The sequence below is a fragment of the Alligator mississippiensis genome, chromosome 5, assembly GCF_030867095.1.
Source record: "Alligator mississippiensis isolate rAllMis1 chromosome 5, rAllMis1, whole genome shotgun sequence".
In the NCBI taxonomy this organism is placed as follows: Eukaryota; Metazoa; Chordata; order Crocodylia; family Alligatoridae; genus Alligator; species Alligator mississippiensis.
This window is the reverse complement of record NC_081828.1, coordinates 220,757,708-220,773,737: the sequence shown is the minus strand read 5'-3', so window position 1 is coordinate 220,773,737 and position 16,030 is coordinate 220,757,708. Positions and strand designations below refer to the sequence as shown.

The following is a 16,030-nucleotide window of genomic DNA, read 5'->3' as shown; positions in this document are numbered from 1 at the left end:
GCAAAGGGAATTGTACAGTATCTCTTGTTTTTATACCCTTCCCAACAGACTCTTCCCTTCTGGCCACCTCTGTACTTCCCTCCAGTGACTCCGTTTTAGGTAGCCTCTGAAAAGTTGTTTTCCCCACTCCATCTGCCTCATCTATAGCAAAAAGGGCTCGATCCTTCTTTCACCTACTGCTGGAGGGGTGTCACTACTTGACACCCTGTGCAGAACGCAAAGCTGGCCAAAAGACTAATTTTCCCAGGGGGTTACTGTGTTCATTGCGCAAGGTCCCTGTTTTTCCAACCCCCTGCTTACAACAATACTGTTATCTTCAGTGCTGTGTCAAGTAAATATTAACTCATCGTCCATTCCCCAATGCAGTACATCACAGCAAGGTGTCAGCTGTGGAAAAATGCACACTTGTGAATGCCACAAAATGGCAGTACTATGGCACACCAAACACAGGAGGAACCCTGACTGTCACCTGGATGAACCAGACGCTGCCAACAAGACACGTCAATATAGAAGTCTGGGGGTACCAGGAAACAGGTAAACCAGGACTCTCTCCGAACACGTAGCTGCCTTCTTATTCAGGTGTGTACAGTGCCTGGCACGATGGAGCCTCCAAGAGCTAGCAGACTGTAGTTACAGTTGAGAACGTAAATCCTATGGCTATTTGTTATTCACCATCTAAGCACATGTGAACAGGCCTAATTACAAATGGGGAGTTGAGCGCTCCACAGAACTTTTAAAAAGGACATTCTTTCCTTCATTCAATAGGTCAGACATACTCAGAGACCTGGATGGCTGAATGGAAATACCTTTACACTCTTGGAAGGGAAGAACCTAACAGTGGAACATTTACTTTCACACCTGTACCTGCTCAAGCAAATTACAGTAGTTGGGAGGTTGGGGCTTTGAGAATCAGTCCCAGCAGGTATTCTGATGGACAGAGGCAAGTAACTGGCAGAGAACAGGTCAACGTTTGCTTTTTGCAGAAGCACAAAAATCATGGTCAAGGTGGACCTTGGTTTTGCATAAAAACCAGGGACTCGGCTGCTTTAGTTATTTACACTAAATCCAGCATATCCTGATCTTTAGCAAAAAGATGCATTTTCTGAGAATTTAAAATTCAAAATAGTTGGGTTAAAATTAATTACCAAGTGGATCTTGAAAAGTATAGCAGCAAGGGTCCTAGGGTGCATAATCTGCTTTAGCTGTATTTTTTTGTTTGACTACTGTTTTCCAAGTTTAGCATTGCTACATGCATGCATTTGTTTTAGCAGGAAGCAGTGGCTGGCAATGTTTGCATTCCCTGGTATTTTAGCCTATATACTTTTCCATGCTGTTCTTCTTGTAATTGACATGAACACACTGGTATTATGATCATGCCTTTAAGCAAAGCCGAATTAAAATTGTGACTGGAATTTTGCTTTCTTCTCTGGCATAATGCTGAAGAAGTCTGTTTGTAGGCTTGCATGCTCCTTAATGCCCCACTGTTGATTCAGCAATTTGTTTTCCTGTTTCTTTGTGTCATACTGCCTTGTTTTCACATCTGATCATAGTCTGAAGTTTGCAAACCATTTCTTTTTGATGTTTGCACTGTACTGATGTCACATACATGCAAAATGTTATCACCTGAGTTAATGCTTGCTTGCTAGGAAAGGCGTGATCTCATCTTTCACTTTTCTTCTCTGAAAGCTTTAGTGTATTGATTTATCTCCCACAATTATTGCAGAAGACTTCATATGAAGGTTGTTCTCCTGGTAAGGTGTCAAAGATCTGAAATGCTATGATGTGACTGAAGAGGCTTGCATGCAGTGTGAGGATAACGAGATAGTCTGGTGAATTACTCCTACAGAAGGGGCAGCCAGTAGTTTTCCCACTTATGGCATGATCACCAGTAAAACAAAGATATGTTCACATCTGAAAGACATTTCTTGTTACTGCATCCTCATGTGAAAAGATCCACTCGTGTCCAAGGAGGGTGACTATACATCACCAGAGGGCATTTTTTAAAAGCCTCTGTAGCACATGTGACTGACAGGGAAGTGCTGTAGACCTTCTACAGGGAAAGAGCCAATGTATATTGCCAACATCTTATTTTCATGCTACAATGCTGTTCTGGATATGTCAACTGGGCAAGAATGAGATTTATCTGCTACAAATACAAAAGTCCCAAAAAGGAAATAGGAGGCATCAATCAGCTCAGGTCTGTGCCAGCCTTGAGAACAAACTCAAGACAGAGATTTATACCAGTTTAATTCTGCCTTTCTATTTGGGCAGCAAGATGTCAGGAGAGAATCCCCACCTGCTCCTCAAGAAGGCTGGTGATGGTGAGGTGAGCTGACTAAACAAGACAGTGCCACTGACAAAGGCAATCAGATCCTAACACCCAGATCACTGACTACAGGAGCCCTCTGCAAAACACATTAGCCGATCTAGAGAAGAACCCTGCATCTGGGAAGCCAGAGATGTGGGGCAGTGAGCAAACCAGCAATGCCCAGAAGCATGGGAAATCTCCATGGTAGAACATAAGCATACCTACTATGCCTAGATCCCCCTCAACCAGCATCTATCCAACCTTTTCTTGAATACCTTTGGTCATGGAGAATCCACAGCTCCCCTAGCCAGTCTAGTCCACTGTCTCATTATTCTAACGGTGAAGTTTTCTCCATATATCCAATCTAACTTACTTTGCTACAACTTCAAGCCATTGGTCCACCTCCTCCTCTCTTCAGTAAGACAGAACAGACACTTTCCCTCTTCTTTATGGCAGCCTTTCAAGTATTTGAGGACTACTGTCATGATACGCAGAGGCCAAAGTCTGCTACAGCCAACAAGCTAAAGGTCAGCCAGAACTACAGACCAACGAACGTGTGTCCAGACATAGAAGAGTTTCAAAACACCATACCAGCAGAACAACCAACCATGAGGCAATCTCCTCCCAGGAAGGGCATTTACTCACTTCAGCATTAGACTACTGCTCTTTAAAATCAGTTTAATCCGGAACTATAAACTCTATAACTCTTTATCTGCTTACCGCATGATGTTGCTACAAGTCTGAGGTAGAAAAGTGGTAGCAAAAACTGGCAGGAAATTAATGAAGCAGTCATTATAATCAAACCAAACTTTTGGCCTGTCAGGGTTTTCATAACGCCTCCTCTACTGTGGTATTTTTCTCTTCTTCAGCAACATTCCTGCACTCTGGAGCTCAGGACATGCCCTGGCCTGGCATCTTGGAGAGGACTTCAGGAAGGATGCAGCTGCCTGGGCGACAGACAAGTGTCTAAAGTGGGACTTGGAAGAGGAGAGACTCCCTAACTTCCTGGAGGAGGTAGCAGATTGTCCCTGCACGCTGGCACAGGCAAGGGCCGACACTGGCAGGTTCCATGTAAGTCAGCAGCAGGGCAATGCATCTAAGTGTTTCTGCCAGGACATGTAGGAGCTTTTACAGACCAAACAGTATTTATAATTAAAATGAAATAAAAGTAAGCTGCATTTGAAATGACATACAAGTCATGGCAAGAGGTCAAAGAAGAGGCTAATTCAGGCCATATGAGTAAAAAGTGACAGTTAATAAGGAATTTTTTGCTTTCTATGCCAAAGATGTTAATGAAAATACTCAAGAAGGTGGACCACAAGATAGAACTGCAAGGAATTCATTAGTAAACTCCATCTATCCCAATAGCCCTATTTCTCTTTACAGCAGAGCTTACTGTCTCTCCCCCCACCTCCCTTTAGCTAGTTCCTTACTCACAACAAATTTTTTAGCCCAGTCTGGTAACGACAGTCCATATAGAACATAGCTATCACATTTGGCTTGTCTAAAATCAAGGAAATAGCATTTAGTTAAGTTAGTATGGTGTGACTTACCTTTGGTAAATCCATGTTGCATTATATCCCATTTTCCATTCACTTCCAGGATCTTTATTTTTTTTTCTTCCAAAACCAGATCTAAAACCTTGTGAATTATTGAGGTTACTTCACTGGGTCCATAATCACATGATCCCTCCCCCCCCTCCAAATATAAGGACTACATTTGCCATTTTTTTCAGTATACCACCACCACCCCTCTCAACTTGATACATTTATTGGAAACCCTTGCTAACTTTGGCCATCTTCAGGTGCATTTTCATGGAGACAGAAATAGGCTAATTGACAACAGGTATTTTGCCACATGTAATGTTTTGGCTGCAAAGGATGGGGGTAGATTGAGCTGTTCAAAGACAAGTTTAACCTGAGCAAAGTATTCTTCTGTATCCTTGTTCTTAGAAACAGCTGAATTGAGGCAGACACAGATTCATAGATGTTTGGGTTGTAAGGGACCTTAGCAGATCATCAAGTCCGACCCCCTGCCCTGGGCAGAAACGAGCACTGGGGTCACACAACCTCACCCAGGTGCCTGTTTAGCCTGCTCTTAAAGACCCCCAAGGTAGGATAGAGCACCACCTCCCTAGGAAGCCCATTCCAGATTTTGGCAACCCTTACCGTAAAGAAGTTTGTCCTGATGTCCAGCCTAAATCTGCTCTCTGTCAGTCTGTGGCCATTGTTTCTAGTTACTCCAAGGGGTGCCCTGGTAAACAGAACATCGCCTACTCCTTGCTAACCACCCCGATGAATTTGTAGGCAGCCACAAGATCACCTCTCAGCCTTCTCTTGAGGAGGCTGAAGAGATCCAGGTGTCTCAGTCTCTCCTCATAGGGTTCTGCCTGCAGGCCCCTAACCACATGGGTGGCCCTCCTCTGAACCCTCTCGAGGTCGTCCACATCCCTCTTGAAGCGCGGCGCCCAAATATAATAAAGAATGTTTAGCTTAACCAGGTAAAGATTTTCCCCCTCTGTGTACTTATAATTCCCTACGGTTTGATAATAGGAAGTGTTGGGTAACTTTATGAATGAGTGGTGCTAGCAGAACAGTCTATAGCAGCAACAGAGGTGGGCTGCTATGGGGTTTAAAAAAAGGAGGGTTCTTTATGATGGATGAGGAAGACCTGAAAAATAAGATTAGAAACACTGTTTCAATACAGAGAACCATAAATAGGTGCCAACCTGGGTCAGCTGGAAGCTCCCCTAGATGTCTTGGGTATGTTGTGAACTCTCATCCCTAAAATCAGATGGGTATGTTATTAAGTCAAATGCAAAAAAACATTTAACAGCCTGACCAAAAGTTCTTTCCCTTCTCAACTGCTCTTACACAACTTCTGAATTTAAACTATGCTTCTATTTCTTTCAGTTTTCCATAGCAGACAAAATTAAAATTTCTAATGTAAGACACAAGCCAAATGCTCCAAGAAAATGCACATACAGTTTTTGTTTTTTTAAGAAAAAACAACTTGTGTCTCTTCTGTAAATCTTAAAGAAGCAAAATGGACTTTTAAACCTGTGGCTTTGTAGAGTGTTCTACTTATATGGAAAACGTGGTTGAAAATTATGGGATATTGTTTGATGCTCTAAAAACTGTTTATTTTACATAGTTGAAACTCTAGTAGGAATCTCTCCTTGTAGCCTAAATTTATCACAAAAAAATCTGACCAAAAACCATGTTAATTGTTGTTCCAGTGAAAAACTAGCACAGGAGTCAAATAAGAAGGCAGGGTAGATATGCACGTCCACAGACAACTAAGATATATATAGAAAGAGTGAAAGCACAAGCTTTTGTGAACCCAAGTTCACTTCATCAGATGGTGTCAAAAAAATTTATAAAAGGCCTTTGGTAGTTAATCTGAACTACAGAGTTATGACCAGCATCCAGCGTATCTGTATGCCATTAAACAAAATAAAACAAAGCAAAAAAAGAAAGAAAACAGAAAACACATAAAACAAGATGCTTCAGAAGTACAAACATTTTTCTCTTTCAGACAGACTACGGGTGTGACATTGAAAAGGGAAGCAAATGCACTTACCATCCTGGAGCTGTGCACTGTGTACGGGGAATTCAGGCCAGGTAGAGACCTCATTCTCTCTTAACTAGTATTTGATAGAACGGTGCTCAGCTGTTTGAGACCCTAAATGTGAGTTGCCCTTAAGCTGTTATAATCATGTTGGAATATCCTCAGGCTTCTTTCCTGGACATGCACTGTGTACTCTTTACTGCTAGCAGCAGTTAAACACCAAGCAAGACAGCTCTTCTCCCCTTGCCATCCCAAACGTGAAGTTCTGTGTGTCATTAAGTTACTTACCCAGTGCTTGCTTAAGTGCAATTCAGGTCTTATTTATGTTCCAGGCATATAGAATATTTTTTGCCTGGATCCTGAACTCTTTTGCAGCAGTAGCCTCTGCTCTCCTCCTATTCATTGGTAGTTCCTCTATACTGAGAGCAAGTCATTACAGCCTTGTCTACACCAGATAACTGCACCAGTTTAAATATTTAAAAAATATTAAATACAATTAAACTAGTATAAACCCCTAATGCAGGCACAATTTAATTATTTCAGCCTTGCCTGTATCAATTTAGCTTAATTCTGTAAGCTGCTGTTTTCATCTATTTAATTAGATCAATTTAAAATCAGTTCTTTTTAATCCAGTTCAACTTTTCAGTGCAGATGAGCTCAATAGAAACATCCCTTTCTGTCTCTTCCTGAACTAGAGAGTCCTTCTGAGCTCCAGACTCAAACATTTCTTACAGAGTGAAATGCTGAATCCTGTTTCTTCCTGCAGCCCCCAGTACGCATCTGGGCAGCAGTGCTGCTATGACTCCACGGGTACCCAAGTCCTCACAGGGGACTCCACGGGGGGCAGCACACCTGACCGAGGCCATGACTGGGGTGCTCCACCTTTCAAAAGGCCTCCCAGGATTCCTGGGTTTTCCCATTGGCTTTACGATGTCATCAGCTTCTATTACTGCTGCCTGTGGTCTGGCAACTGCCACCTGTACATGAAGCGCCGGCCCTCCAGCGACTGCAGGACTTACCGCCCCCCTCGAGCTGGTAAGGACCTCTCCGACCCTCTGTCTCAGAGAACGAGCTTCATGAGAGGGGATTTACCCATCTGGTCTCAGCAGCACTGTCAGAGTCTGGAGCCCAACGTGCCGGTCAGAACTGGCCAGCAGGGCCCCAGCACCAGCGCCCACCAACAGATTGCCACAAGGCTTCTTTGGCAATGGCAAGGGCTGCACTTCGACTCTGCTCCCAGGGATCCTGGACTCTGGGTTTCTGCGTGAGCCTTTAGGAACAAGGCAGAGTTTGCCAGACAGTTCCCAGTGCTTTTTGCCACCTGTGAGTGCCCTGAAAGAGTGCTGCCTATGGCAGGGAGGCATCCATGAATGTGGTCCTGGACATTCCCAGGGCCTGGACAGGCTGGTTTTCCTAATGGGTCATGAACGGCTTGTGCATAACACCAACTAATTTTTCTCTGGATGGCAGGCTGTAATGGGACTAGACTACTTCTGCTTAAATAAGAAACCAAAACGGTCTGCAGCCGGGGTACTGGGTGGAGGGGCAGGGTGAAGGGCACTATACTCTTAGGAACCTGTCCTGGGCCCCAGTCTGTGCAGCCTCACAGCAATGGCTGTGCCTCATAAACCCAGAGCACATCACTATTCCTGATTTCCTGGGGTTTATTTAACTGCTTAACTCATGTATATGATGCAGCATCTGCCTTTGGGGACCCACACTTCCTCACATTCGATGGGCTGAACTTCACATTCAAGGGCCATGGTGAATACACACTGGTGGAGTCCAATCTGACGTCTCTAAGAGTACAAGGGAGGACCCAGCCTACCAGACTTCCCAACAGTAAGTTGGTGAGAGAGACAGCAGTGCTGACAAAGGCAATTCTTGGGTTAGACGGTTTGGTCTGGTTTTGAATGTGGAAGCCAGACCTCTATCTTCTCCTCGTCCTTAACTGATTCCCCCATGCCCCACTTCAACTCTTAAGTTATCATAAAAAAAGTCCAGGATTCTTGATAAAATGATTAGGATGGTTCACACTTTTGTATGAGATTTAAAAAATAAAGTACGAGAGTTATAGTTCTGCCCCATTTAACATCAATTCAGGATTAAGGCTATCAAAAAGTGGCATGCTCAGGGCAAAATTCTCACCCTCTAAATGGCTTGCACCAGCCTTTTGTGTGATAAGCTGTGATGAGCTGATTTAGCTGTCACTGGAAAGAGAAGAGATATAGTAGCAAAGGATGGCTGGATATTTGAAGCAGCAAGGAAAACAGAACATAACAGCAAGAAAGATAATAAAATGAGGCAGTGAAAACATTTTGGACAAGCCCATCCAGCAGTAAATTACATCAATATAAGCAAATTAGGGAATTAAAAGCTAAGGTCATTAATAGCTCAGGTCATTAACTACTAATAATAATCTGTTAAAGGAAGAAAGTAAGGTATAGGGCAGAAATGCTTTTTTATCCTTTTATACAGAGAATTTTTAGCTCCAAACAACTACAGAAAAAGAACAAGGATCGGATATACCAAAAAAACCCCAACCCATTGTAAGACTAACTGCTATAAATGAATGTGAAACATGGACGTTTAGTACAAAGGAATATGACATAAGTAAATGCCTTTAAAAATAAAGAACTGAGATGAAATTTTGGGGCAGGAAGGAACAAATCATGTGTGGAAAAAAGAAACAGGAAATTGTGGGATGCCTGTGAAGAGCCAGGTAAAGTAAATACAGTGACATACAGCAAGCGGGACTTAGAGTTACAATACCACGTCACAGACTGGCCCCCAAAGGAGAGATTTAGCTAGTTCCAATGGTGCTTGATCTCAAAGACAACCAAGGAGAAGATGGAAAGATTATACTGAACAAGACCTAGGATCTCTTAACATTAATAACCAGCAGCGGGGAAAATAGGCCCTTGGGAGAGCCAAGGAAAACCTTTAAGAATAGACGAGAACCTTCACAGATCTACAGAGCCCAGGAGCAGCCCATTCTGGATGGGACTGATGCTGAGGCACTGCCTGGTCCTGGTTCCTCCCCAGCCCTTTCAGCTACATAATTTCCTTAACAAATACATTGCCTGGGCTGCAGCTGTCCAAGGCTCCGCTCAAAGACTGCGCACATGCAAGGGGTTGCAGTTACTCTTCTGGCTTAGCTCTATGCCTGCCATTGGAGTCTGAGATCTGGGGAAGAGGGCTGACTTTCCTGATTTTTGAATGCTTAATGGTTCAGCCTGAACATAGATTAATATTAGTAGCAGAAGGAAGGTTTTTGTGTGTTTAAATCTAAGCTTGACAGACCTCAAATCAATGTTGATTATATGTAATCATTTTTACTCATATTTTGCAACTTTGGGGACACTTAGCGTGCTCCACACAGGACTTGGGGCACTGTTTTTATTTGATCTTGTTGTTGTTTGCAAGGAACGGTGGCACAGGTAACAGGCTTGTCTGCTGTGGCCATGCAGGAGAGTAACTCTGACGTGATCGAGGTACGCTGCTCGGAGTACTCGGCCCTGGAGGTCCTGCTGAACCAGGAGGTGCTCAACCTTTCTGAGCAAAGCTGGATGGATTTGAAAGGTCAGACTGATGGATGGGCATCTGCCCCAGCTCTGCTTTTGTTGAGGTCACACTTTTCAGTCCTACCTGACCCTTGTGCAATGAAAGGTCGCACTGGATGTACATGCTTTCAATCCCTGCTTTCTGATCAGTGGTGAAGGTGGCACCTGCAACTCACTGTGGAGATGATGTGAGGAGCAAGCATGGCTGGCCCGCAGCATCCCAACCAATGTGTTTTCTTGCTTAACCTGCCCCTCTGAGGATGATGGTGCTGGGAGCTAAAAAGAAAGGCAGGGGCCAAAGCAGAGCATGGGCACCAGCCCAAACAGCTGCAAAAAGTGCTGAGGCCTGGGTCACTACGACGGCACTCCATCCTAGCTGTACCTTACAGCTGGGACTCCTGATGGTGCCAAGTGACTGATTCCCCTAGCCGTACCAGCCTGTAGGGCTATGGTGTTTTTTCTGTGCAGCCATGGTCACTCCCTCTGCCCCAGAGTGACACGTGTCTGGACTGGCCCCAAGCATGGCAGTAGTGCCTCAGAGAGCACAGCCCTTCCCTGAGCCTGCTGCAGTGCAGGCAGGGCACGCAGGTACCTGCTGTTCAGCAGGTGACAGCAGAGGAACTGGGACTCAGGCCCCTGCTCCCCCAGTCCTGTTAGGGGTGAGTTGTTGTGTCCCCAGAGACTCATGGAGGAACAGAGACTTGCCTCCACATGAAGGAAAACGGAGCGAGAGCTCCTTGCTCCTCCATCCACTTTTGTCCCAAAGGGCCAGGATCAGACACATCAATCAAAATATAATGGGTAGCCAACACTCAGTTCCCTTCTCCCCTGCACATGCCCCAAGATCTCCCAGCCTGCCCCATGACCACGCTCATTAATCCTCTGCAAGGAGAGGCTATGAGGCAATATGAGTGTATTTATGTTACTACTGCAGTGTACTCCGCAGTCAAGACCATCTGGTTACCCATTGCAGCAGGTTAACACACAATCTAGGTGCGACTGGAAGTCTACTGTGGAACTGGTAATTTTCCCTCAGGGGGAACTTTTTTGTGGCCAGTATATAATGGGGTGGTTGTTGCAGACAGTCATACGTGTGCCATCTCTCTCTCTGTTCCAGGCCTCTTTCTCTATGCTGCAGCTGGTCAGAACGTCACTGTGATGTTCTCCTCAGGGGCGGGGGTAGAAGTGAGAGCCAGAGGAGGTTTCTTAAGCCTGACAGTCCTGCTGCCAGAAAAATTCATGAATCAGACCCGGGGCCTCTTGGGGGTAATGAACGACAACCCAGGGGATGAGTACACCTTCAGAAATGGGACAACCATGCCGCTTGATGCCAGTCCACAGCAGCTGTTTGCATTTGGAGCTGACTGTAAGTGGGGGGTTTTCAGTCCTGTTACTCCATTCTCATTTCTCTGAATAATCACTTCAGAAAAATATCAAAGCCAATTATTATTCATAGAGAGTGAACAATGAGCTCTTCTCTGAAGTGCCCGTCAGGCAGAGGCGCATGCCTCCTCCCATGCTTGGAACGGGCAGACCTGTAACCAGCACCACAGGGCTTCCTTCATTGCAGTTGTCCCTAGACAGGGCTCATTTCCTACCTCCTGGCATTCTGGGATGCTGAAGCATTGGACACCCAACAAGAGACAGCAAGAAATAATGAATGGCCACAGAAACGTAACAACTCCAGGGTTAGTCACCCCCTTTCCTCAGGATGCGAGCCATGATTCCATTCAGATGGATCATACTTCTGGCAGGGTTTTAGCACCTACCGGGTTGTGTTAGCTGAAGACTCACAGGCTGCAAACACACCATTTGCATTAGGTAAAACAGTCAGAGGACAGCTTCCATTCGATGGAAATGCCCAGCCAAGCATCTCTAATGCACAAAGTCATTCTGGCCTAACTGCCAACAAGAGTAAATGATGCTGGGGGTGGAGGATGTGGGAGGTCAGGGGATAGTGGCCTAAAACCTCCTCACTTTGCCACTTGTTGGGGCCTTTATCAAGCAAAGCTCAGCCAGACCCCTTCCTGCTACAACAAGCTTTCCATCTCTCCAGGCATTAAGACAGGTCACCCCAAGAAACTTAGAGCAAAGAGATGGCTCCAAGGAGGTTTTGTTTTTGAATGTTTAATTCAGAGGTTTTCAATCTTTTTGGGTCAGTGTACCCCTGGGGGCCAGACACTGAGCAGGGAGGTGGGGGGGAAGGGGTTGGCATGCAGCCGAAGGCAGAGAGGTGGCAGCCGCTGCGTGCAACCTTCTCCCCCTGCCGCGTCCAGCCAGGCAGGCAGTGCCAGGATGGTGTGTGGCAGCGCTCTGCCCCACCTGCCCGTGCGTACCCCATAGGGCCTTCTTTAGTACCCCTGAGGGTACACGTACCCCCAGTTAACAATCCCTGGTTTAATTTGATAAACTCCAAGTTATTTCTTATCACTGTGATATCAAAAGACATCTATCTAATAAACTTTGCATTTCTCTCTCTGGAGAATAGCAGAAATGTTATTTGGCCTATTTATAATTAGGCTGAACCAAGCACTGATCTATGGGCTATGGCAACACAAATACTAAATAACAATGAATGTCAAAAAAGGGAATAATCTTGTCAAAGAAGGAGATGAGTTAGATGCAGTCTAATATGTCTCATCATCTCTAGGTATTGGATATGAATGAATAGAAGATGGTGTTGTTCTGGACAGTCTGGGTGACAAGGATTTCTGGGGGGTGGGAGGAGGGAAGGACACATGCTCACGTGACATATCTGATTGGTGCAACTCACAGTCAGACTGTCCAACAGGTAATTACTGAGCATACAGTGCTAGGACCAAGTATTGGGTTTCTCTTTAAAACTACAGGTAAGGAAAAAAAGCCCTCTCCACTGATTTTATCACACAACTGATTTTTTCCTAACTTATATTGTGGATTAGTAGCAAGCCTGGAAAGTTTCAACTCCAAAAAAGGAATTTTTTACAATGACAATAATATGCCAAAGGCCTTACAAGAAAGAGTCCCACATAACCTTAACTTCAACTACAGTACTGGTATTTAAATAGTATAAAATTTATAAAACACTTCCATTAACAGCCTTTCCCATGTGTATTTTACAGTGCCTCACGTTGAAACTTATGCAGAGAATGATTTTGGCTATAAGAAAAAGCACATTCTTAATTGTGCTGTGGATAAATTTACACATATAACACATGCCTTTCTGTTTCCTTAGGGGCTGTTGGCAATGAAACTTCTCTCTTCACTTATGACACCCAGTTCTTACTGAACACCTTCTTCTATGGGCCAAAGCACAACTCTTCCTTCCTACCAGTATTTGTTCCTCATGAAGACCCTACAGACCCCCTGGTGCCAGAGATGGCCAGGCTTTGCGACTCAGACCCTTTCTGCAGGTTTGATGTGTTGACAACCAGAAGCCTCGAGGTGGGAAACGCTACCAGAATCTCCCATCAGAACCACAAAGCGTTGGTGGAGAGTCTGCAGCCAGGTGAGGTAGCCCTGATCAGGGCAGCACCAGGACAGAGGACACAGCATCCATTATCACTGCAGCTCCCCGCCACCATTCAGGATGTAGGGACCCCTGAAGATCTGGAGCAGCTGCATGTGAATTCCCGAGGATGAGGGGATGGAAGGAAAGAGTCTCACCAGGAGGAACTATCCTCTGTTGCACCACAGTGCTTTGTGCAATGTGGGGCCAGAGCTAGAAGTCAAATGCCTACTTTTTAGGAACCTGGCCCTCAGGGTAGAGTCCCAGATCCAGTGCTAGGTGTCTGGACACGTTGGGAGTTACTGCCTCAGAAGGGCAACCCAGAAAAAAGAGACCAAGCAGAGAGCTGCTCTACAGGTCCCTCTCCATCCTAGACACTCAGGTGGCTAGGGCCAGTACGCTGCTTCACTCTGGTAGCTCTATTCGACTTAAAATCTCCTGCCCTTTTTCCAGTTATGTTTAAATCCACACGACTCGCTGTGGGATCAGCTTGTCAGGCAGAGTCTGACAGGCATTCATAACATAGCTCTCTTCCCTTAGTGGTCTCTTGCGGCTGGCTGGATCACCCTGCCAAGGGCAGAAAGGAAGGGACAAACTACCTGATGGGCTCAACTATCCGCTTCAGCTGTGATCAAGGGTACAGCCTGGCTGGGTCAGAAGAAAGAACCTGCCAGCTGACGGGGACCTGGTCGGGGAATGCAGCCAGCTGTTTGCCAAGCACAGGTATGTTTTCTAAAGGGTCCCCAGCTGTTGATATAAACTGTTCGTGCAGGCATGGCCATCTCGGGAAAAAGCAGTGCCAAAAAACCACAGCAAGAGAAGTAGTGGTTGACAGAAGCTAGAAAGCAGATGTACTGCAAAGACATAATTCAGAAGAGCTGTCAATTATCTCTATTATCAAATGTGTCTAATATTGCCAAGCATATATGCTGTGCATATGATCACCCTTGGGCCTGGTTCTTAACAAAGTGGCCTGTCACAAGAGCCTATGGCCCAAAGGAATTAAAGTCAAATGCTTCCCGAGTAAATGCTCTAAAATATGGTTTTAAACTCATTCTTACCACATTAATAACCATAGTGGAAAATGCATTGTGCAATTTAAAACTTTTACAGAAAGTGGAATTAAGATTCCACCCACATTTAATCATCAGCATGGCTTAATTTTTAGTTCCTTATTTCGTTCCCTTAATAATCACGTAACAGGTTTTTTAAAATTAAATATACCATACGGATGCCTACACATCAGAGTTCTAGGTGCTTTTCAGACACAAAGGAAGTACCTGCCTGTTTTGTTGTTATCCTGCTGCCTTATGCCCAATTTAGATTTCAAGCACAAGAAGTCATCACTCATTTGGTCTGTAGAGTCATGCTGTATCATAGTATCATAGTAGGTAGGGCCGGAAGGGACCCAAACAGTTCATCAGGTCTGACCCCCTGCCCTGGGCAGGGACAGGTGCTGGGATCATATTACCCCAGCCAAATATCTGTCCAGCCTCCTCTTGAAGGCCCCCAACATAGGAGAGAGTACCACCTCCCTTGGGAGCCCAGTCCAGAGCCTGGCAGCCCTACCTGTGAAGTAATGTCTCCTAATGTCCAGCCTGAACCGTCTCTAACAATTTGTGGCCGTTACTCCTAGTAACCCCGGGTAGTGCCTAGGGGAGCAGAGTTCCCCCAATTCCCGCTGGTCCCCCCCGGTGAGTTTGTAAACAGCCACCAGATCCCCTATCAGCCTTCTCTTGTGGAGGCTGAAAAGGTTCAGGCCCTTTAGCCTCTCTTCGTAGGGCCTGCCCCACTGCCCCTAAACCATGCGAGTGACCTCCTCTGGACCCTCTCCATGCTAGCCACATCCCTCCTGAAGTGCGGCGCCCAGAACTGGACGCAGGACTCCAACTTCAGCCTGACCAGCACCACATAGAGGGGAAGGATCACCTCCCTTGACCTGCTTGTGATGCATCTGTGGATGCACGACAAGGTGCAGCTTGCCTTACTGACTGCTTCCTTGCATTGGCAGTTCATGTTCATCCTGGAGTCAACAATGACTCCAAGAGCCCTTTCTGGCACCGTGTTGACAAGACGGGTGTTCCTCAGCCTATAGGGGTGTTGCTGGTTCCTTCTCCCTAGATGCAGCACCTTGCACTTGTCTGTGTTGAACTCCATCCTATTCTCATCCACCCATCTCTGCAACCTGTCTAGATCTATCTGGATTCTGTCCCTCCCCTCCAGTGTGCCCACCTTGTGCCACAACTGTAGTAACCATGCAACATAAAAATGCAGCAGCTTTGTATAACGAGCAGTCTGACTAGGCTTTTTTAACGTCACTTCAGCCACACTACAAATGCTTCAGGATAGGAGCAGCAGGTGAAATCCTGTTGTAAGAATCAGCGGTGGTTCTGCCTCTCTCTTTCCACATACCTAGATGCAGCCTCCTCCATCCTTCTGCATGTTTTCAGAATATTCTTAGCCTTAGTCTCTCCTGCCACTTGCAACAGCTTCCCCGCTTCTCTGAATCTCACTTGCTCTCCTTTTTCAAAGCCACCTTAAAATATATTCACCCTCACTTGCTTGTGCCTCTTACAGCATAGCTACACTACTCCCAGACTGATTTGGGAGTGCTGCTATAATCACACACCCCACCTATGGTTCCTGCTCTGCCTAACCACATGCTGGAAAAGCTACCAGAGCTACTGGTTGCATGGGCCCAGGCTCATGCTCTCAGGGTTTCCATCTCAGGTTTGCTTGCGGGCCTGTGCTCAGCCACCCTCTAACAGCAGCAGCATCATATTCTTTGTAAATCGGCATGTGCAGAGCATGAGTGTGCGGGTCTCCCTAGTGCAGCTGGAAGCAGTGTAGACATACCCTCAGTGTCCAAGCAGGACCGTGTAGGCAGCCCCTCTACCCACTCATGAGTGCACTGGGTATCAGCTCATCAAAATCACCAAGTCAATGACTGCCCGGTATTCATGGTGCTTGTGCACCCCGTGTGCAGCTGCCCAGGGATTGTTTGCACATGGTCTCCACTTCTGTTCGTGAGATTCTCTTCCTGTTTTGGGCCCGAGGAGGGAATGCTTTCACTTCTCCAGCCTACACCATCTTAACATCATT

General features: G+C 45.7%; 1 protein-coding gene across 2 annotated transcripts in view; it reads left to right on the top strand.

The window, feature by feature from the left end:
- Positions 1 to 16,030, top strand: part of LOC106738657 (sushi domain-containing protein 2) — a 31,876-nt gene that overhangs the window by 6,642 nt on the left and 9,204 nt on the right. For both annotated transcript variants that reach the window (XM_059729338.1, XM_059729337.1), the window contains exons 5-14: positions 367 to 534; positions 766 to 940; positions 3,178 to 3,379; positions 5,846 to 5,931; positions 6,645 to 6,913; positions 7,577 to 7,720; positions 9,305 to 9,460; positions 10,559 to 10,807; positions 12,656 to 12,928; positions 13,469 to 13,651. In XM_059729338.1, coding sequence (XP_059585321.1) covers positions 367 to 534; positions 766 to 940; positions 3,178 to 3,379; positions 5,846 to 5,931; positions 6,645 to 6,913; positions 7,577 to 7,720; positions 9,305 to 9,460; positions 10,559 to 10,807; positions 12,656 to 12,928; positions 13,469 to 13,651 — 1,905 coding nt within the window. The remainder of the gene's footprint in view (positions 1 to 366; positions 535 to 765; positions 941 to 3,177; positions 3,380 to 5,845; positions 5,932 to 6,644; positions 6,914 to 7,576; positions 7,721 to 9,304; positions 9,461 to 10,558; positions 10,808 to 12,655; positions 12,929 to 13,468; positions 13,652 to 16,030) is intronic.